The sequence below is a fragment of the Galeopterus variegatus genome, unplaced genomic scaffold, assembly GCF_000696425.1.
Source record: "Galeopterus variegatus unplaced genomic scaffold, G_variegatus-3.0.2 Scaffold3896, whole genome shotgun sequence".
Classification (NCBI taxonomy): domain Eukaryota; kingdom Metazoa; phylum Chordata; class Mammalia; order Dermoptera; family Cynocephalidae; genus Galeopterus; species Galeopterus variegatus.
In genome coordinates this window covers 173,440-194,427 of record NW_007730007.1, presented here as the reverse complement: position 1 = coordinate 194,427, position 20,988 = coordinate 173,440, and the positions used below count along the sequence as shown (strand labels likewise).

Below are 20,988 nucleotides of genomic sequence, written 5' to 3'. Positions count from 1 at the left end.
TTGCCAGCTAGCTGGCAAAAAGAAAAAAAATTGTAAAGTAATTCAGGTCTTAGATCTAAGTGTTTAGAGTTAGTTAATCTGGACACTATGATTTCATTAACATATTAAGTCTTCATGAATTGGATGATTGTAAGAATTCTGTAAAATTAAACTAATATTTAAAAAGATATCCATTATTTTGTCAAACACAATTTTTTATATATAACTTTTAAATTCAACTTTGGCCTAGTGCAAAGCAAACTGTTATGCTAACAAATTTTCAAGTAAACTGCTCAATTATGAATTCTGTCAAAGTTTCACATGTGGCTGCTGATTGTGTCACCACTCAAATCCCTCCTTCCCTTAGTTATTTGGAAATCCCAGGTAACAGCAGAAACGCACGTTGGTATTTTGCCCCCTGAAGTCTGTGGTGTTTCTTAAGCCTGCTGATGAGTTTCATGGAGTGAAATTAGAACTTAAAAAAGGAAGGAGTTTGGGAGTTCAGGTGATTCTTATGATGAAGCAAGTTTAGGATCCCTGAGATACCCTTACTGAGATAAAGTTTGCCAATAAAATTTTCTTTTGTAAATGAGTGTTTACATGAAGCTCACCTGTTTGCAAAGTTTTAAACTCTATTATTTGCTCTGGTGTAGAAAGAGAATCCTGAGCCTTAAATTTGTCCTGATTTTCAAGTGCAGATTGAGAGACCCTGCTAACAGGACTGTACAAGGCAGGATATCAGCCCCAGAGCTGGGGCTGTACAGGAACTCTGGTGTCCTCTGAGTGACAGATCATAGGCTGGAAAAGTGACGTGGCTTGTTCTAAGGAGAGAAAATGTCCGATTCAAAAGCATGCCATGGGCCGGCCCGGTGGCGCAATGGATAGTGCGCCGCTTGGGAAGCGCGGTGGCGCTCCCACCCGAGGGTTCGGATCCCACCTATAGACCGGTTCCCACTCACTGGCTGAGCGAGGCGCGGGAGCAACACCGAGGGTTGCGATCCCGTTGCCGGTCCCCGGTCCGGTGCGGGGGCAACACTGAGGGTTGCGATCCGTTGCCGGACACGGAAAAAGACAAAAGACAAAAAAAAAAAAAAAAAAGAAAGCATGCCATACTTTCAACTAAACCACTCTGAACTCCATGGGGATGGTTTGATTTCTTTTTGAGGTAACTGACCTCAGACAAACATTTATGTTTAGTGTCTCCCTAGTTACCTAGCAAAGGCTGGCTTTAAAATAGACACTGGAAACAAGAGGATGAGAGAAGCAAGTGGGAGCAGGTGAGACTTTTTGAAAGAGTAAAGCAGGTTGACGTACTGTGGGCAAACCAAAACTTGCCTGGTATCAGTGTAGAGTCTCCAGGTACCATTTGGAGGCTTAAACTGGAAAAGGGTCAACACACTTGTATTTAGAAGGAAAACAGATGATACCCCCCCACCCCCACCATAGCACAGCCCAAGACTTCCCTCACCCCCATCATCTCCCCCCTGTCCAGAAATGGAAGGGGCCTTGCTGGCCACCACATGCTGTGGGGCTGCCAATAAGCTCCTGCAGGGGGTCCTCAAGGCCTGACCTCAGGCCACCTCTCTGATCCCCTGCTGCTCCCCTCTCCGTGCCCTGCTGACCACTCAGGTCCGGCTCTGCCCCGCTTCTCTACTGCTCTGTGTCTTCCTCTCACCTACGATTTCCTCAGACTGAAGTCTGGTAAAGGATGGCTGATCTCAGAACACAGTGGTGACTTGGACACAGCCCCTTCCTGAGAACGACGACTGTGCAGATCTGCAGTCAGCCTGTATCTGGGTCTCCGAGTCATCACCCACAGGTATGTGACAACTTCACCCACCTCTCAGGGCTGAGTTCCTCAAGGATGAGATGGAGATAACCCAACATATGCCAAGGTTTAAGCCAGGTGTCTGATACAAAAAAGTATTCGATAAACGTTAGTAATTATTGTTTTTTGAGGACTTTATGTTTAGCATAGTGGCAGAGGAAAATCTATTGCTGGATGAATCCAGACATGCTTCCAAGTAATTTTCTATCAATGACCCTCGGTGATTACCAAGGGGATACAGACAAGTTCAGGAGCCACAGGGGTTCCAGCCACGATACACCAAACACTACGTCTGCTGACTTCACAGAGTAAGGCAATGCTAGGATAGTTTACTTTGTTGTGAGAAAATCCAAATAAATGCATCTTACATATAAAAAACAAAATAAAACAATTCAAGGCTTTTGAAAAAAGCATCATTTATTTCAAAGTACAACACAAAGTTGTATTTTTAAGAAATACACATTTAATCTTGTATCTCAAGACTTGGCTATGTGCATTTCGGTTCATCTTTAAAATAAATTCAGGTATACAAATGTTACATACCTCAAGTACAAACAGCACAGAAAATGCATATGGTCTCAGCCGAATGCTTTTACATTCTCTCACTGTTCTTAAGTTGACTTACATTTCTGTAATCTGCTTTTAAACCAAGACAGCCTTACTTTAAAAAAATACTCTGTATTTTCAGCACAAAGTCCTCATACATTTTAAAAATTAGATCTTGACGCATAATATTGCAAAATTATTAAAAACCAAACTTGGTAACTGAATAAAATTGTCACATGCCAGGACTTCTGAATCAACTCAAATTATTTCCTTAGTTGTAATGTCGAATTTGTGTTCATACAGATAAAGAAAGCATGGAAGAGACAGGTGGTGGAAACGTGATAACAGTTAAGGTTTTCAGATGTACAGGTCATATTAGAGTTTGTGGCTGAGTCCAGACTTTTCTCTAAAAGCACAACAGCAAATCTCATATTATCATAATTGCAAGAAAGATCTGAAAGAAGCAAGTGGGACAAGCCTGCCCTGTGTGAATCTGTTTGCAAAGATGAGGAGGGTGAGGAGTGGACAGCTACAGCAGCAAGAGCCTTAAAAAGATGTCTCAAAAACTGGCATTTCATGATCTAGACGAGGGCCCCCGCCTTTTTTGGTTTTTTTTTTTGCCTAATTTCAATTCTCATGAGGGAAGTGTGAATTAGACCACGGGTCGGAGCTTCTTCTTCCGATTGTGGGGCTCCATATCCGCCAGGGGTTGTAGGTCTGTCCCATTTCTTCGGCTGGGCTGGAGGTGGAAGCAGCGTGAGCAGCAGGGGAGCCTTCTGTGCCCATGAGGCCGATGCTGGACAGCGTGCTCGCTGGAGTGCTGAACGGAAGGGTGCTGCTCAGGCTGCTGGACCAGATGGAGCTGCTGAATGGAGTGGTGGACCACAAGCCACTGGTGCCGCCAAGGATCGACTGTGGCAAGACACAAAACACCCAACTCTGAGCACCAGGGCTGAGACAGGCAGGCAGATGGAAAAGGGGTTAAGGTTACGCAAAAATGAGGGTAGGCCACAGATTTCTTTCACTTTATTTACTTTAAATGTTTTATATATATAGCTACCCGGAGTCTGAGCAGACGGTTCTGATATTCTAAAGAAGGTCTTGCAAACGCCAGCCAGAGGACCAAATCCGGCCCTGCCTGTTTTTGTAAATAAGAGCTTTGCTGGAACAGAGCCGTGCCCACTTGATTGTGTCTGCGTGCCGCCACTGCCGCACTGCTTGGCAGGGCTGAACAGCCGCCGCGGAACACGATGACCTGCACAGCCTAGAATCTGTACTATCTGACTCTGAATAGAGTTTGCCGACCCCCGTTTTAAAGAATGATTAAGGTGCTTTTAAAACTGAAGCCAGAATAACTACAAGTAAAGACAAACTTTGGAATCTGTGAAAATTAAAATCTGTTAAGTTGAAATACCCACTGTTAAACCTGGCATGTCTAACTTAGCTTTCCTGAGAATAAAGAAGTAATCACTGTGTGATCATATTTTTCTGTCATGATTCTGTGAAAGCTAAAATCAGTAATTATTTTCCTTGGTAACAATACTTTTTTGGAGCATGATCTTTGTAGAAAAATTTAGCCGAGAAGCAAACAAATGCACCCTAGAAAAGGTCAGGCTAGGAGAGAGGCGCTTCCCAGAAACGAAGCGACCGCACCCTCGCAGCTGCTGCAGGGGCCAGCAGGGCTGCATTAAGCTCGGGGTGAAGGTGCTCTCAGTTGCCACCTGACCCTAAGACAGACCGCAGCTGCATATGTGATTTCCCAGGTGGGGAAGGGGCTGAAAATGACCCTGGTCTACTAAGAGAATCTGGAGACCAGCCCCACAGCTGCTTGGTTGTTCTTCCTGCAATTTCCTGACTCTGAAGAACACTGACGGGTCATTTGGGCAGAATATGAAGACAAAGCAATGGAGACAACGAACGTGCTAAGCCGCCCCTCCCACTCCTGTCCGTGTTCTGTAACTATGTCAGTGCCGTCTGAGTGACAGTGATGGCAGTCATGACGCGTGAGGGGCCAGGCCCTGGACCTGAGTACTCACTGTGGCCGCGTGGGTCGGGGAGCTGGAACTGGCTGGCCAGGAAGGGCTGGGATCTGTTGCTGGAGAGTCCCAGAGGTATGAAGGACCACTATTAAACTCGTTCCAGCTCCTCTGTGAGGCCTGATTGCACGATCGAGATAACCCGAGTTTGCTGAAAACTTCTGAAAATAAGGAAACCGTCACCAAGTCCATATTTTATTCTGCTACAGTCACTAGGACAAGACGGGGATTCACTCAGGGGCATGCTTCCCACCGCTGCCCCCGGGGCCCACACACCCACTTCCTCAGCTCCCAGCACACTGGCGGGGGTGGGGAGACGGGGGCAGGGAGACTCCCCAGAGCTCCAGCACGCAGCACACAGCTGCAGTACTTTACCCATACTCAGCACGGGGTGACGTCAAAATGCAAACCTTCCCCCACTCTAACGTTATAGCTAATGCAAAACTTACAATGGTCGCTTCTAATTTTGGACAGCAAGAAGAGCACAGGAGCCCTGGCATACCCAGGAGTCATATTTCGGAGCAGAATCCTTTCTTGAAGCTCTTAAATACGTGCTGTGGAACACACAGCAGCTGGCGCTCACACGGCAGGAGCCCTCCCAGCGCACCTTTGGGCTAGTGGTGTGGGGTCAGGGAGCAGGAGGGGAGGGGAGGGGACCCTTCCCAGGGAGCTTCTGGCTGGACCTCCTTCCACGCGGGCAGCCCTGCCACATGCCCCACACAGAGGTACCACTGAGGGACTGTGTGGGCCGGGACACCCAAGCGTCTGTCCAGGAGAGAGAGAACAGACCCCGCTTCCCTGAAACGAGCCCGTCAACCCTCCCTCTGCTAGTGCCCGGCCGCCAGTACAGAGGGAGGCGTGTTCAGCAACGCCGGCTCGGCTCCGTGGACGGCCGCGCTCTCCTCCCGCTGCAGCGTGCTTCTGCAGCACGCCCGACCACACCTCAGCTTCCCTCCTGTTTGTCCACAGGTTTATTAGTTACAGGTCTAGTGTTAAACACTCACCGCCGGTTAGGTTAAAAGAATTTCCAAAGGCCGAGAACGAATTGAGGGGGGTGAAGTCGGGGCTGCTTGGGTTGCTGACGGGACTCCACAAACCTGAGCTAAACGTTCCGAGAGGAAATGCAACACACAAAAACGTACGCCGGTTAGTGAGAGCGGCCGCTGCGCACGGCCTCACGAACAGGGGATGCTGCTTCAACTGGGGCACTCAATGTTAAGAACGAAGACAAAAAGAAGACCTGGAAGATGGCCGCTGTGCCACGGGATCAAGTCACAGCCACTGTCAGAGCCCCTGTCACTACCCCTAGCTGAGAGCTGGTTCAAGGCAAGTGATTTGCTGAGAAAACATATTTTTTTTCTTATGTTTATTTTTTGGTAAGGTAATATTTATTAAAAGCAATTTCAAATCTAGGACTCATTTCTATTAGTGCAAAGTAGGTAGACTGGAGCTCTGCTCTCCGGTCAGGCTGTGTGGTTGTGCTGATCGTCTGGGAAAACCAGCCAGGGGCCGCTGCATGTCCACTGCACTAAGACTGGGCTGTTGCTCTGAGTCGAGAAAGTGGCGTGGCCAGTAATCTACCACAAATTGTCTAGTATCTGCTCCAATTTCCTTGTCCCCCAAACCTTTTTCTCTTCCGTTTCTAACGATCAGATCACATGCTCTCTTATTACAGTGCATGATGACAGAGAACGGGAACAGATCTAACACGCATGTCTGCTGGGCTGAGACAGGCCACAGGCACCTCCTTTCCGCTCTCAGTGAAGCCACTGGGGAAGGCACAGCCACCAGCTTCTGCCTCCACCCAGCAGACAAGATTTCTCAGAGGTGCTTGCCCACTTCTGACAAACTCCTACTTGTAAACTAGGGAAACAATGCCTTGAAACCCATCTATGCAGAGAAGGTGCTAACCTGACTTGAGAACTCCTTCTATCTTTCTATTGATTAGGAATGGTCTGCTGTACCTGTCTGAGCCATCGCTGTCAACAGAAGTGTGTGAAATGCCAAGGCTGCTGGAAAAATCTGTTTTGTTCGAAGAAACTTTAGCGAAGCCATTCCCACCTGTAACAATGGACTCTGAATCAATCAAAGGCAAATCAGGCCAAAGGTCATTCCACCATCCAGGTGTGACAATCTTCGAAGCAAAGGCACTCACCTGGGCTCTTGTCATAACCAGCTGTGACAGCTGCAAAAGTAGGGTTCCCATTCTTGCCGGGAAGCGAGGCTGCTTTTGTCAGTCTGTGTTTGCTTCCGTTTGGCTGCCTTATTTTAGGGTCACTTGAAGAAAGAAGAGAAGAGAGGACTCATTCCTTGCTGGCAGTGCCCACTGTGGAGTTGTTGGGGGTCACCTATCTCGGGGAGGGAGGTGCAGGCTCGTGAGACTGAGCCCTGCATACATGTCCCTGTGGCTGGGCCCAGGTTTTCTGACAGGAACCCAAAAACCCCCTGGGCAGCTCACAGAATGCAGCCTGGCCCTGTGTAGAATACTTCCGGGGCCTGAGACTGTCCAGTGAGGTACAAAGTAAGGGATCTCTGGGAAAAGCAAGAAAATAAAAGGTCACTATGAAAGAGACCAGGGAAGGGATCACAATGGCGACTGGAAAAGGCTGTGATCGTACTGTAGAGAAGCACACTAGAAGACAGGGAGCTCCTCAGCAGGGGGACACGGAGTCGGAACACGAGCACGCTGGCAGACAGCAGCAAACCAGCTGCGCCTTGTCCCATCAGGACAGGGTAACGTGCTCGCTGATGTGAGGGACCGGAACACCTGACGCTGGCCCCCCACAGTGCCCCTCACAGCAGAGCAGCAGTCTTGCTCCAGACCCTGCCTTCCAGCTACTGAGCCAAACTGCCCCAAGGTCAAAATAAATGTCATGTAAACTCATATCCCCAACTCACAAGACAAATGAAGATCTCCTTAGTTCTTCATTTCATGCTTAGTATGTACACTGACTCTTGAACTGGAACATCTTTCTACTAAGTTATTCAATACATTTCTCAGCCCATGGGTAATAACAAGGAATGGATTAGAATGGGGTTGCTGCTGGGGATGGGCACAAACACAGCAGCAGGAAGGGAGAGCTGATCCCAACCAGGTAAAGGGTCTGAAAACCACAAAATGGCAGCTGTCTGAAGAGACACAGGACAGCAATCTGTGGCCATTAAGTGTTTCCATTGGAAGGAAACAACGGCAGGTTTTAAAGAATTCACAGGCTGAGGAAGAGGAGGGAGCAGGGCCCACCTGCCGGAGCTGCAGTTGACGATGCTGCTGTAGCTGCCCCGGGATGCGAACGGGCACACGGCGGAGGGGGGCGATGGAGAGGCAGGTGGCGGTGAGGTCTGGCGTTGTTTTAAGAAAATGTCTGCGTTGAGGGTTTGCAGAGAAAGTTTATAAAGACTATCAGTAGCTGGAAGTTAAAAACAAAAGGTCTCGTTAATGTGGTATTTTGATTTGTACACTGCAGTTATTTTTCATATGATAAGACTTTATTAACTCAAGTGCTTCTATAAAGAAGAAAAAAAATTAAAACTCTTAAATGTGTTCTGTTTAAAGGTTTTAAAGGCAAAAAAGAAGTCACATCTCCATGCACTGGGGGCTCCAGGGAATGGCGAGCGCTGGCAGGACGCTCTCAGGCAGGTGTAGTCAGCCTCTCACTTCTCCCACTGCAGGCCAGGGAGGAGGACCTTCCACATCCTCCAGGGACCAGGAGGAGTCTCTGTGCCTCCACCTAGGCTCACGCCTGCAGTGGTGGGGTGCCCCAGGCTGAATGTTCCTAAGTTCTACAATGACAAGGACCTCTTGTCACTCTGCCAATAGGTGTGCCTGATGTGTGTGGCTCTGGCCCGTTTCATAAGGATATGAGCTCCTAGTATATTCCTGTGCCCGTTAAGGTAATGTCTACACACCCGTTTCAAAAGTAGAAAACGGAAAAATTTTAGTTTCATAATATTTATTCTACACTGACTAAATGGTAATACATAAAACTTTTATCAGAAAAATGTATTATTTTGCCAGTCTACTGTGGCACTTTGGTGCTGCTCCTGACACCACCACGTGCCCAGCTCTGGCCTCTGCAGGCTCCTGGTCTGCAGGGCACAACTGCCCACCTGGCATGTCTCCACCCGGGCCTTCCCCGACCACTATGAGTCTCCTGCTCTGCTTCTCCCCGCCCTGCTCACCGATTCCACACCCATGTCGTTCTCTCCAGCACCAGCTGCTTCTCCCCAAGCGCCCAGGGCTCCAGGCCTGGAGAGGGCCCTGCCAGGCTCTTGGAAGCCCATGTGCTCCATTCCCCGCCTGCAGGGCCACCCCACCTTGGGCACCTTCCACACCGTCCTGTCCCCTAGCTGCCTGCTCTCCTCCTTGACTACGTGGGTGATCCCTCCTCCTCTGCTGTTGTGTTGCTGTGACACTGCACTCAGGGCCCTCCTCAAAGGCTGTCCCTGTGTGAACCCTGCTCAGATCTCCACATCCCTCTCCGTCCCTCTGAGGCCTCCACGCTGTGGTGTGCCTTCCTATCACCACATCGACATCACGGCATCACTATGTACACAACTATCCTGACCCTTCCCTTGCCATCTCTCATATGACACCTTCTCTGACTTCCCCCTGCCACCACACGTGACTTGTCTGCTCTTGAACTGCCCACACGTGGGACAGACCCTGCCCCACCTCCTGTGTGCCTGCTTGCCCCTGTGCCTGTCCTGGGGGAGCATGAGCCGCATCCCCCGTCAGCGGGAAGTGGGAAGTGTTTCATCGGGCCCAGCCTGTGCAAGCACTTGATAAATGTCAATGGAACAAAATAGGGAAAGTTAAGAGAAGTTAGAAAAAGACAAGATGGAATAATGCTTGAAGTAGGAAGAGAAAATGGGGGAGGGGAGGGGAAGGCCAAAACCAGCATAGGGTATGTGCAATTAAGAGACCTTTTTGATTGGTGGCTTTCTATTTGCCTTTCCTTTTAATTACACTTTGTATTTGTAATTTTTCTAAATCATGAAATTATTCAAAGAGAATTCTCTCAGCATCTCACGTGATACATGGCGCTGTGCTAAGGGGTACTACTTGGTATAGAGATATCTTTATGAACAGGCTGCAAAACACCCCGTGACTACTGCTGCATCCTGGCTTGAACAGTCTTGAGTGGGACAAACACTTTAACCGTCAGGGCAGAGCATAAGCTCAGCACTGCTGACAGGCTGCATGGAGGCTTAAGGTCTAAGCAAGATAAGTGGCAAAGGGAGGGGAGAAAAGGAGTGGGAAAGTGGGGTGGGGGACAGGTACAAGTGACTGAGTGCACGGGACTGATTCTTATTGGTGCCCTCCAGCCATGTTATGTCATGGTGGAGCCCTGCTAAAGCTTTCTAGTAAGGCTGGTGGTGAGAGCAGACAGGTTACAGGGCTTGGGACCAGCAGAAGGTATTCCTTGGCTAAAAAACCAAAAAAGAAATCTGCAGACCTGGGCCTCAGAGACAAGCCGTAGGTTTGAGCTCTGCAGGCCGAGCTCTGCCTGGAGGCACCATGCTCTCGGAGGCTCCGTGCTCTCAGTGCTCTCAGAGGCACAGGCACTAGCTAACCTTTGCTCGCAGAGGAGCCGGGCAGGAAATGAGGCCCACAGCAGTGGGCTCTTCAGTTTCTTGTCCAGACCACTTGCCTGCTGTTTCCCACATTCCCCTCTTGGAGGTGGGGAGCCGAAGTACCATGGGATTGGATTCTGTCATCCTTTCCCCTCTACTCCAAAGGAGTAACACCAACATGTGGCTCGGGTGCCCCTTGGAGGGGACTCTGCCAGCCAGCTGCCAAGTCTCGAAGGCTGTGTCTGGCTGACACTCCCCTCTTCGGTGCACAATTCAGTGTGCTTGTGTCATTATGTCACCAGCAGAGCTTATGTTCCTTCACTGGGCCTCAGAACAACCCTACGAAACTGGCTCCCAGAGCAGTGTGTTCCTGGTGCTGAAATGCAGCTTCCTTGGAGGAAGTGGCATCTGCTTAAGAGGGGACTGCCCAAATCACAAAGTATAAGCCAAGGACCAATGTCCAGCTGAAACCTCAGAGGGCATCTAAGGAACCAGAGTATTCTGCCCGGACACATGGACTGTTCAGACTTGTCTAAGATTTCTTGGACAAAGGACTCAAGACTACATCTCTCCCCAGGCAAAAAAACATTACTCAAAGGTGCCAGATAGTCTCATGGCAAATAGGGGCTGCAGCCTTTAATGTGGAGGCCCCTCTTTCCAGTATGCACTTGCACACGTGAAATGTAAAGAAGGCACGTTCTGCGGGCACCTCATCGAGCTTCTCCTTCAACTGAGTGCTCGCCCCACCCACTCTTCACAGCAGTCGCCCCTTTCCTTAAGTTGTCTTGGTGCTCACCCTGATTGCACCTTCGGTCTTCCTCATTTTCCCGTTAGTACACAAAGGACAAGCACAAGCCCACGCTGACAGCTGACATAGCAGTGAGTGCAGACCAGCCAATCCTAAGGCGAGGGCCTCTCTTGATCCCAAATCCTTGCTAATCAGGCCACTCCCTTTTCTTGTCTCTGTTGTTTTCTATTTCAGGTGGCTAGGGTTACAGGGTGAGGACTTCTGTCTTATTTTAGCATACTGTGCTTACTGCTGTGATATGCTGCAGGCCGAATCTGAGAAACCAGGCCAAGAAGGTAGTGAGAAAAATGAAGACAGCTTTCTACGGGCTCTTTATGTGAAAGATGTGGGTAATGTTGAGAGTAAACTCAATTTGTACAAAAACAATTACACTAGAAATGTATGAAGAACTAGTCAGGTAAAGGATTGCTGAGTCAGTGCTTTTATAAAGCAAACAATTGTTTGGATGATTAACCACTCCAGACAGATCACTCCATCTTGTACACTGGGCAGTGGAGTGCTGGTATACCAGCTCCCTGGGGAAAAAAAGCCCTGATGTGAATCATGTGCTCATTTCTCTGGTGTAAATACCCCAACCAGGGCTATTTTCAATCTCTAACAGTTTGACAACTGGCTAGACTAGTTAGCAATGGGCTCTTGCGGGCTGATACAAGGTGGCTCCAGCAGACCACTGGGAATGGGCCTCATGCACCTGCAGAGTTCTCGTGCCCACTGTGGGGTGGGCTGTGGGTCAGTGGAAAACTGTGATTTCTTTTTTTTTTTTTTTTTTCCTTTTTGTCTTTTTTTACTGACTGGTAACGGGATTGCAACCCTCGGTGTCGTGCCGGTACCGGGGACCGGCAACGGGATCGCAACCCTCGGTGTTGCACCCACACCGTGCTCAGCCAGTGAGTGGGAACCTGTCTCCACATGGGATCTGAACCCTCAGCGGGAGCGCCACCGCACTCCCAAGCGGCGCACTCTCCAGTGTGCCACCGGGCTGGCCCGGAAAACTGTGATTTCTAAATCACCATACTTACAGCTGCCGGGTTTGTGAACTGGCACGGAATCCCACTCCGGTGGAGGAGAGTCTTTTTCACCCTCTGAGCTACTGGTGTTGCCTATTTCTTGACTATTTGGGAGGAATTTTGCTAGGGTAGATGGCCTGTTATCCAACAACTTATTTGTACCTGCACAAAAATTAGAAAAGAAAGCTATTTAGTAAGAATAATTCCTTTCTTTTTAGGTCTATTTCAATGGACCTTCTAATGAGGACAAGAACACAGACTTAGCCTTATATGACTACTAACTACTAACTACTGATAACTCACAAAAATTATGAATACACTGAATCATGAAAATTCTGTATGACCAAAATGACAATACCTTTCAGTTTCTGGGAATTTCGTGATTTGGATCCACTGGTCAATGCAGTTGGAAGAGGAATCTTGGTTGGGAGATTTCTACGTTGTTTACTTTCCAATGGGGGAGTATATGATAGTTCTAAGGAACTGAAAGACAATCATGGATGAGAAATACGAATTTATCCCTTTGTTTTGGAGCGGAGGGTGAAAGTCAATATACTGTAATTATCCTATGATTTAAATTGCATGCTGCACTAATATGGCTTCCTGAGGTGTTACCTCACCAGAGTCTTAACTTACGAATGGCTGCATTCCCAACAACCTAAGACTGCACAGCAGACGCTGAGCACCTGCAGACTTAACCGTTGCTATTCTGAGTGCTAACAATGAACTGAGGTCCATTATTTAATAATATGTTATGGTCATGTTACCTACCTCAGATCCTGTGTATAGAGCCCTTAGCACAAACTTGCTGTTTGGGGACTGGTAAGTGCAGTCATTTTGCTTGTGAGTGAGTCTCTCCCAGCAACTAGACTACCCATGTGATCCTTGAATATAGAGATTTTGAAAGGCCTCAGACTTACAATATCAGAGGTTCTGTAATTCAAAACTTTGAGCGTTTTTCTCATAGAAATTATGACATGAGCCAGGGCTCAGTTCTTGGGTTACCTACAGAAACCCACTGAGCCCACTGCAGAGTAGCAGGACTGCATCACTGGCCTAAGGTCCAGGTGAGTGGGGTGAGATGAAGTTTCTTTCCTATTCATAAACTCAGGGTTAATCCTAGGCAAAATATTTATTCTTTTTATTGATTTATTTAGAGTGTACAAGCTTTCTCAAAGATTTTGTGGTAAGCTTAAGACAATAAACATATATAAATAGGACAATTAATTGACTTGAACTTCCTGTTCACCGAGACAACATGGGAGGCATAAGGGGCTATTTTCAGTTTGCATAGCCTGATGAGGAAGATGACATTTGCTGGGAGACAAGGAGGTGGAGAGGTCATCTCTAAGAGAAATGAACTGGGTACCAGGCCTATCTGTGTAAAACAGCACTGTGAACAAGGTAACTATATGGGCTACAGAGACATTCTTTATGAAGCTGCTTCTGTAATGCCCACCAAGGTCATGGCTTGGACTTGGGAAGGCCTCTGGTAGGAGCCAGGCTAATGCCCAAGAAGGACATTTTCCAGTGAAGGCTGGACACAGCTGAGAGAGCCCCATGGCTCCTTCAGAGAATTCTTCTAAAAATCATCAGTGATTACCCAGTCCCTGGTGATGGCTGGAAAGCTGTCAGTCTGCAAAGTTTATGTGGATGTTCTAATGGGTGTGTCTCTGGCATTTCCCACCCTGACACTCAGGTGTGTGGCTCCAGCACACCACTCAGGCCCCCCTCCAGCTGCACCCTTCAGATCTTCGTGTCCTTGTCATCTTCCTTCCGTCACCCCCACGTTCTTACTCCTAGAATGCAGCCAAGTTCTGCCAGGTTTGGGTCAGAGACAACCCACTGTTCTAATTCACACCAGGTTTCAAAGGTTACAATACTTCAGACTTTCCAGATCCAATGACACCGTAACACCCCTGCGCCCTCCAAAAGAAAGTATGAAGGTTATAGAACAATACATAAAGTGTGATTTCATAAATAAATACATTTTAAAGAAGGCTATTTACAAACATTTTATAAGGTGGTAGGGTCAAAGAATATATTCTTTTCATTCTTTTGTCTCTCTATATTTTACAAATTTTCCATAATAAATAAGTTTTATATCTGGAATCAATGAAAGAGCTAACCCAAAACCCAAAGGGTCTCTCTTAGCACAAATAAGTAGAATTTTAGGTAGAATAATAAACTGAAGTGAAAAACATCCACTGGTTAAGGGCAGGAGTATTAATACTACAGTACTATAAAATCTGTCCCTCGTCCACTTCTGACTGACAGAGTTATTTAAAAACTGTCTTCTAAAAAAAATCCAAGGGCTCCCATGACACAGACACCCAGCCCTCTGGTGGTGGAGGTGGAGGTGGTGTGGTTTATTTATAAGTAAGCTGTGTGTAAGTGTGGGGGTATCTATTTTTGCAAGGCGTGCGTCTGTGCCACTGTAAAATTAAGTGGTTTTTAAGAAAAAAGTTGCCAGACAACTATTTTATTTTTGCTGACTCATACTTTCTGAAATTAAGCCAAATGATCTCTATCAAGAAACCTTTTATAAGGCTTCTGAATAAAATGAATAAGAGCCAACTGAAGTGATTCCTTCTAAAAGGGAAAACGGAAAGGCGGCTCTGGTGCCACGGAACGTGCAGTGTTCCCCTGTCCAGGGAGAAGGGAGGCAGAGCTGCGGGCTGGGTGTGGGAGGTCCCAGCACAGAACAGGGCTTCCCTGTGTGGATGGGCCTAGGCCTGGTGTGCGCAACATGGTGTCTGCAGCCTTGGCGGTGGGCTGAGTGTGCTATTCAAGCAGATCATTAGAGACAGGACGATTACTCTACCTACTAAACTTCTGTGGCTTATTTTAGATTACCCTTAAGTTATGTAAACATGTAAAGTGTTGATAAATAAGCAGACAGGAAAACAGAAGGATCAATGGGTAGTTGGCGCCTTGAGCCAGGTGTGTCCTGAGCCCTTGCTGGTTCTGCAGAAACCCTTTTAGTGCCTGAGATCTATTCCTATTCCTATTCCCTGGCCGCTCTGACCTAGAATGCAGTCTTCTGGAAGTCTACAGGCCATGGCTATGGTGTTAAAGCTGGAAGAAATGGTTATAGACCAGATTTCTGCCTCTGCGGCCCCATGCCCCACTCCAAGGAAGTGGTTCTTGTGAAGTCCACTCTTGGGAGTGTGGTGGGACAGGTTGCAGAGGTGGAGACCAGGCCTGAGCCCCTCCTCTGGCTTCATCACCTCTTATAAAGCGTCCAAGAGAAAGAGATGATATATGACTTACTAATGATAGCTCTTTCTAAAAAGCGTGCATGTATTTCCTTCATATATATGGAATCATGTATTAACACACTGAAAGCACCTGTTATTAGCTGATAGGAACTTCAGGTATCACTAAGGCGAGCATTGGCCATGACCATGCCTCAATGACAGAGCGTAGCATTCACTATCACAGCTCAGCGGAGACAGGGAATGGTCCTATTCAGAGAGGTAACCTTCTCTGGTTCTCCAAAAACCAGTCTTTACTTGTTTAACTCCATATTTGATTGATGTACTAATGAATTCTGCCTCTTAATACTTTTATCCCCGACTTCAGAAAAACACAAAACAAGATCAGTGAGTTTAAAGAGATTAGATAAAAGGGAGTGAAGACTGAGGTTGCATATAAAATTTTCCAGTTACAACAGACTATTTAAAAAGACAACTTAAAGCACACTGCTTGGATCGTCTTCTGGTAATGATTTATCTTTTAAGTACACAGCAAGAGAACACAGGTTATTGCTCTAACTGCCCTTAACTGGATAGTAAAGAACTGACCACTCTAGCTTTTGGTTTACCAGAGAACTCAAAATCCTTGCAAAGGTAGTGGTACTTAGGTGAAGCCTTTTATAAATTCAAATACGTTATCCTGTTTATCAACACTTTACATGTTTATATAACTTAAGTGTAATCTAAAATAAGCAAAAGAATTTTAATAGGTAGAGTAATTGTCCTGTCTCTAATAATATGCTTGAATAGCACACTCAGCACACAGCCAGGGGCCACAGATCAACTTATTTCATTAAAACAAAACAAAACAAAAAACAAACAACAAACCAGAGTACACCAGAAGTCAGTGGAAGAAAGATGAGGATTAGGATTAGGATTAGCAGGTCCTCTCTGTTTAAGAAATACTATACTATATCTCAGGTACTAAGCTCAGGCATCAGGGCTAACGAACAGGGCAGATTTGGTGGTAGTCACCTATGGAATGGAATCTCTAATATAATTCTTAGAAGCACTGACTTTTAAGCTTATGATAAGAACTACTGTGTGACTGACTATTCTCACAAGGTTTCCACATATATAAAAACTAAAGCTTTTCATAATTTGAATTTATTAGCCTAATTTACTTAAGCCTGAAAAAGGCCTAGAAGAATAATCCCTAGCCACCGGACCAGCGTCATTCTTGTCCTGGGGTAAGGCTGATTTCTCTCAGGAGACAGCCAAGTGTGCCAACCTCCTCTCCTCTCCCCTCCTCTCCTCTCTCCTCTCTCCTCTCCCCTCTCCCCTCTCCCCTCTCCTCCTCTCCTCTTCTCTCCCTCTCCCTCTCCCCCCTCCCCTCCCCTCCTCTCCTCCTCTCCTCTCCTCTCCTCTCCTCTCCTCTCTCTCTCTCTCTCCCTCCCTCCCTCCCTCAAATGATCAACCACTCGTCATGACTCCACTTGACTTTCCTTCTAACTGAGTCAGATTGTTTGTAACAAATTGTGGGATTGGGTCACTCAAACTAACAATTTCCACAAAAAAAAAAATAAATTTTAGGCACAAATACTCCATTACTAATCACTGCCATAGACTGTGTTATTTCATAGGTTCAGGTCCAAGGTTAAATTTTACTGTAGTGATCATGAATGCCTTTTTAGCTTTTGGTTCTAGCAAACAGGACTGGCCCTGCCGAGGGTGGGCTGTAGAATCTAGGGACAACATCTAGGTTAACAGTGTTTTTGCAAAGCTCAAGTATTACTCCCAGAATGAGAGCAAGAACAGACAGACGTTCCACAAACCTAAGGCCAAGACGAACGATGACGAACAACCTATGTCTTTCTCTTAAATGTGTACCTAATTCCTTGACTTCCTGGACCACCTCCCCACTCATCACTTCCACAAGACTGGTTCCCATGCCGTTGGCCATTTTATATGACGAACTAGAAAAGGCATTACCAATGACACTAACACTGAAATTTGTTTTGCAGGTGGATCTTGATCCAAGGTTTAACAAAAATATAATGTAACTTTAGTTAATAACCCAATAGTTCAACTCATTCATTTACTTGGGAAACATTCTGCAGCAAGTCCTCCATGTGGGGCCCCCCTGAATTCCATCCCTGGGGACTGAACTGCAGCTATTTAATTGTGGTGATTTTATGGTCTGATTATTTAGTGGTCTGATTGGTGATGCCTACCCTGAACATTTTTAAACTAGGAATAAACTCTTTTAAGTTTTATGGCACAGAATTCTAGATCCCACCTGCAGCTCTGGTTAGTGATTCAACAGACTCTGAGCTCTTTTTGGGAAGAGTTATGCTTGTACCTGTGGCTCAACCATCAAGGCCACCTTTGTGCAATCACATGGCTCTCAGCCTGGAAATGAATCATCAACCTAAATTTTCCTGCTAAATTTTCACAACAGATTGTTAACTCTGCCCTCCACGTGTCTGACATCAGAAGCATGCGGCTGTCCCTAATCAACGATAGTGAACATAAGGAATTAGAAAAAACCCAGGAGGAATGTGAGGTGGTACCTGGCTTTTGCTGCAAATCCCCCTAAAAACCAACCACCCAACCACACACACACACCAGCAACTTCTATGTACCTTATTTCTCTGTGCTCACTTATTTTTCTCACCTGGGTTTCACATCTGTTGGGATTTCTTTCTTAACATTTAAGAGTTTTTTGCTTTTTTGCTTCACTTGAGACATTTCATTTTCATGTTTTTCAGGCATGGCTTGTTTTCCCTTTTGCTTTTCTGTATCCTGTAAAAAATGTACACTAATTGCTGAGAAGCACTAATAAAAATGATTGAAATTAGTCCCATTTGAAGATATACAAAACTAAAGATGCAACAACAGATTTACACATCATATGTATAAAAACGACACACTCTTCAAATCTATTCTTATTGCGGTCTGTCAATTTCTCGGCTTTCTTCAATTTATTACAGTTATGTTTTGGTGAGTGTGAGCTCAAAGAATGCCATTTTAATTTACACTCACATCCTGACTGGGGATGGTGGCAGCAGCAGCAGCAGCAATTGGTAGATTCTTACTTGTAAGTATCGGGGGAGTAAAACCTTGTCTTTATTTGTATGAAAAGTTCAGCAAAGAGTACAGTACAAAGTTAAACACTTCCAGCAACGTGCCTACTCCTGAGCCCAAAGTCTCAGGGCGGGACCGCAGAGCAGGCAGCACTCAGTGTACTCCCATCTGCTCTTTCCCATGTGACTGATGGCAGTGTTGTAGCTGGATGGATATTGACAACTATTTACCATCGACAGGAGGGGGCTTAGTTACTCATTCACTTATTCTGCAAACATTTTACTGGTTACCCACTTGGTACAAGGCAAAGGAGTTACGAAGGCCTGGTCTCATTCCCCAAGGACAGTGAAGTCTAGCAGGAGGGAGACACACATGACAGTTAGAGACCTGCCTGGACCTTTGGTGTAGAAACATTCACTGGCCAGGCCCGGAGCACGAGAGAGCTATCTCGAATGTGGAGCCTGGAGAGGGATGGCCATACCCACGTTGCATCTTAAAGCTGCACTTCTCACCTGGTCCATGCCCAGACAGCTGCAGAACCTGCACTGTGCATTTTTACAGTAATCTGACACTGCTGTGGCACCCAAGTATGAGAGCAGTGGGCCTGTCTCCCACATGGGGTATATATCCACTCAGGTACTGCTGAACTCGCCTAGGAAGCTGCATGTGGACTGTGCTCAAGGGTGTGCGGGGACTAATGGGAGACAGACAGGGAGGATGTACTCAGAAAAGAGGGACAGTTGTGGGTGTAGGGGAGTTGCAAGCATGCAGTGAATCAGTGTCTACCCAACCGCTGTCCAGCTTCACACTTTATGGTATTAAGGCAGCCTGGCTTTTAATAGGTCACACCAGGTCAATCTATTTAACTGTCAAAATTAAATGACAAAAGATAGGGCTAAAGCATCCCTCTGGCTCATACATCTTTTGAGACTATTCCGAGTTATTCAAGAAGTATTTCCTGAACATCTGACCCATCAGGTGCTTTGTAGACTGTGAACTCTGAGGACAAGGACCTGGGGCCTTTTTGTCCACTGTTGCTGCCCAAGCACCTAGCACAAGGCTGGAACATAGGTGCTCAACACATATTTGTTGACCTAATGGGTAGAACACAGCTGGAAAAGACAAATGACAGAAAATGATCATCAAATTCATAATCTAGCTGGGGAGAAAATACACACGACCGGCAAACTGAGATCAGTCACAAAGAAAGAAAAGTACACGGCCTCTGTGCAAGAGTGTTGAGCAGGAGGAATGAAAACCCATCAGGTGGGAGAGGCCTCATGGAGGACCTGAGTTCTGAGCTGCGTGTATGAGGAAGCAAAAGGCATGGGAGAAGAGGGAGGAGAGAAGAGGGGAGAAGAGGGGAAAGGAGAGGAGAGGATGGAAAAAGACGGGAGAGGATGGGAGAAGACAGGAGAAGAGGGAGAAGATGGGAAAGGAGGGGAGAAGAGGGAGGAGACAGGAGGAGCAGGAGGGGGGGACAGGCTGGTGGACGCACAGAGAACACTGGCAGACGGGGCAGCTGGAGAGGGGGCCCTGAGGAGGGATCAGAAGGAGGCTGGAAAGGCAGGGAAGGAAGCGAGGAAAGTCGTGAAGAAAGCCAGTGCTGAGAAAGCTTTCCCGAAGCCGACTCGCACAACCACACTGCCGGGACTCCACCCAGAGATCAGCAGGGGCATCGTGCTTCTCTGAAGGAAGGTGTTAAAGTGGACATGAAGTGCAGAACTCTGCAGCTCTGAGGGTAGAGCGAGCACCAAGCCAACTGCCAGGGGAGGTGGAGCGGAAGCCAGTTGACATGAAGAGTTAAGTTACATACAAATTTTACTTAAAAAATTAATGCATACAGATGACACTGTTGGATATCTTTAAGAAGTCATTCCTAAGGTCACTAGACTACAACAAAAAGAAATTCTGGCCAACAACATGAAAGGCTCTATGAGGATTTTTTTTTTTTTTTCTCGTCTTTCTTCTATGAGGATCATTTAAAATATGAAATGTATTTAACTAAAAATAAAAACCAGCAGAGTGACAGGTGCACTTTTCTGCACACCACTGCCCTCAGCTTTTGGACACGGTCACACCAGGAACTTCACTGCACTTGCAACGCCAACCATATGCAGGTGTTTTGCAATCTTATTCCTGCTCATGCGCCCTGTGAGCTGAGGACCCAGAGCGGTGAGGCGTCTGATGTGCTCATGTGTCTTGGGCTGGGCTGAGCTCCCAGTTCCAGGTGACCATGAAAGCCTGGGGTATTTCCCTGGGCCATGCTCCCTCCAAGACAATCACTGTTCTACCTCTGGGCGAGTGGGCTGCTACCAAAGCTGTTTCCAGCAGGTGCCAACATTGATATGACAGGAAAAACTCAATACAATTAAAACAGTACAGTTCCGGGCCGGCCCGGTGGCGCACTGCTACAGTGCGCCGCTTGTGAAGCGTGGCGGCGCTCCCGCCGAGGGTTCGGATCCCACGTGCAGACCGGCGGCTCACTGGCTGAGCGAGGAGCGGGGGCAACGCCGAGGGTTGCGATCCCGTTGCCGGTCCCAGTCTGGTACGGGCGCGACACTGAGGGTTGCGATCCGTTGCCAGTCACGAAAAAAGACAAAAAGACAAAAAGACAAAAAAAAAAACCAGTACAGTTCCTTCTCATTCTCTTCTGATACTTACAATCTGAAACAAATTTCACGGGGTAGAGTAGCTCCTATTCTAGATAGCCCTTACTTTCAGGCAGTGTTTCTAACTATTTTTTAATATTAATGTGCTTCCAACTGTTCTTCCCTGCGAGAAATGAAGTCATTCACCTCCAGAGCCGTGACTGGTTCCTGCAGGGGAGTGACCCTTTAGACATGCTAACTCTCAGGCACACTAACTAATCCTCAGCACGTGCACATGTGAACTACAGAACATTCGTTCTGCACTAAAACCAGGA

General features: G+C 46.9%; 1 protein-coding gene across 1 annotated transcript in view; it reads right to left on the bottom strand.

Moving 5' to 3' along the window:
- Positions 1-2,204: 2,204 nt before the first annotated feature.
- Positions 2,205-20,988, bottom strand: part of TMEM131 (transmembrane protein 131) — a gene marked incomplete at its 5' end in the record, with an annotated part of 147,794 nt that continues 129,010 nt past the window's right edge. Inside the window, 9 exons of the mRNA XM_008586239.1 lie at positions 2,205-3,265; positions 4,390-4,550; positions 5,394-5,491; positions 6,354-6,465; positions 6,545-6,666; positions 7,631-7,796; positions 11,791-11,940; positions 12,137-12,261; positions 17,653-17,780. Of these exons, the coding sequence (XP_008584461.1) occupies positions 2,981-3,265; positions 4,390-4,550; positions 5,394-5,491; positions 6,354-6,465; positions 6,545-6,666; positions 7,631-7,796; positions 11,791-11,940; positions 12,137-12,261; positions 17,653-17,780 (1,347 nt within the window). The remainder of the gene's footprint in view (positions 3,266-4,389; positions 4,551-5,393; positions 5,492-6,353; positions 6,466-6,544; positions 6,667-7,630; positions 7,797-11,790; positions 11,941-12,136; positions 12,262-17,652; positions 17,781-20,988) is intronic.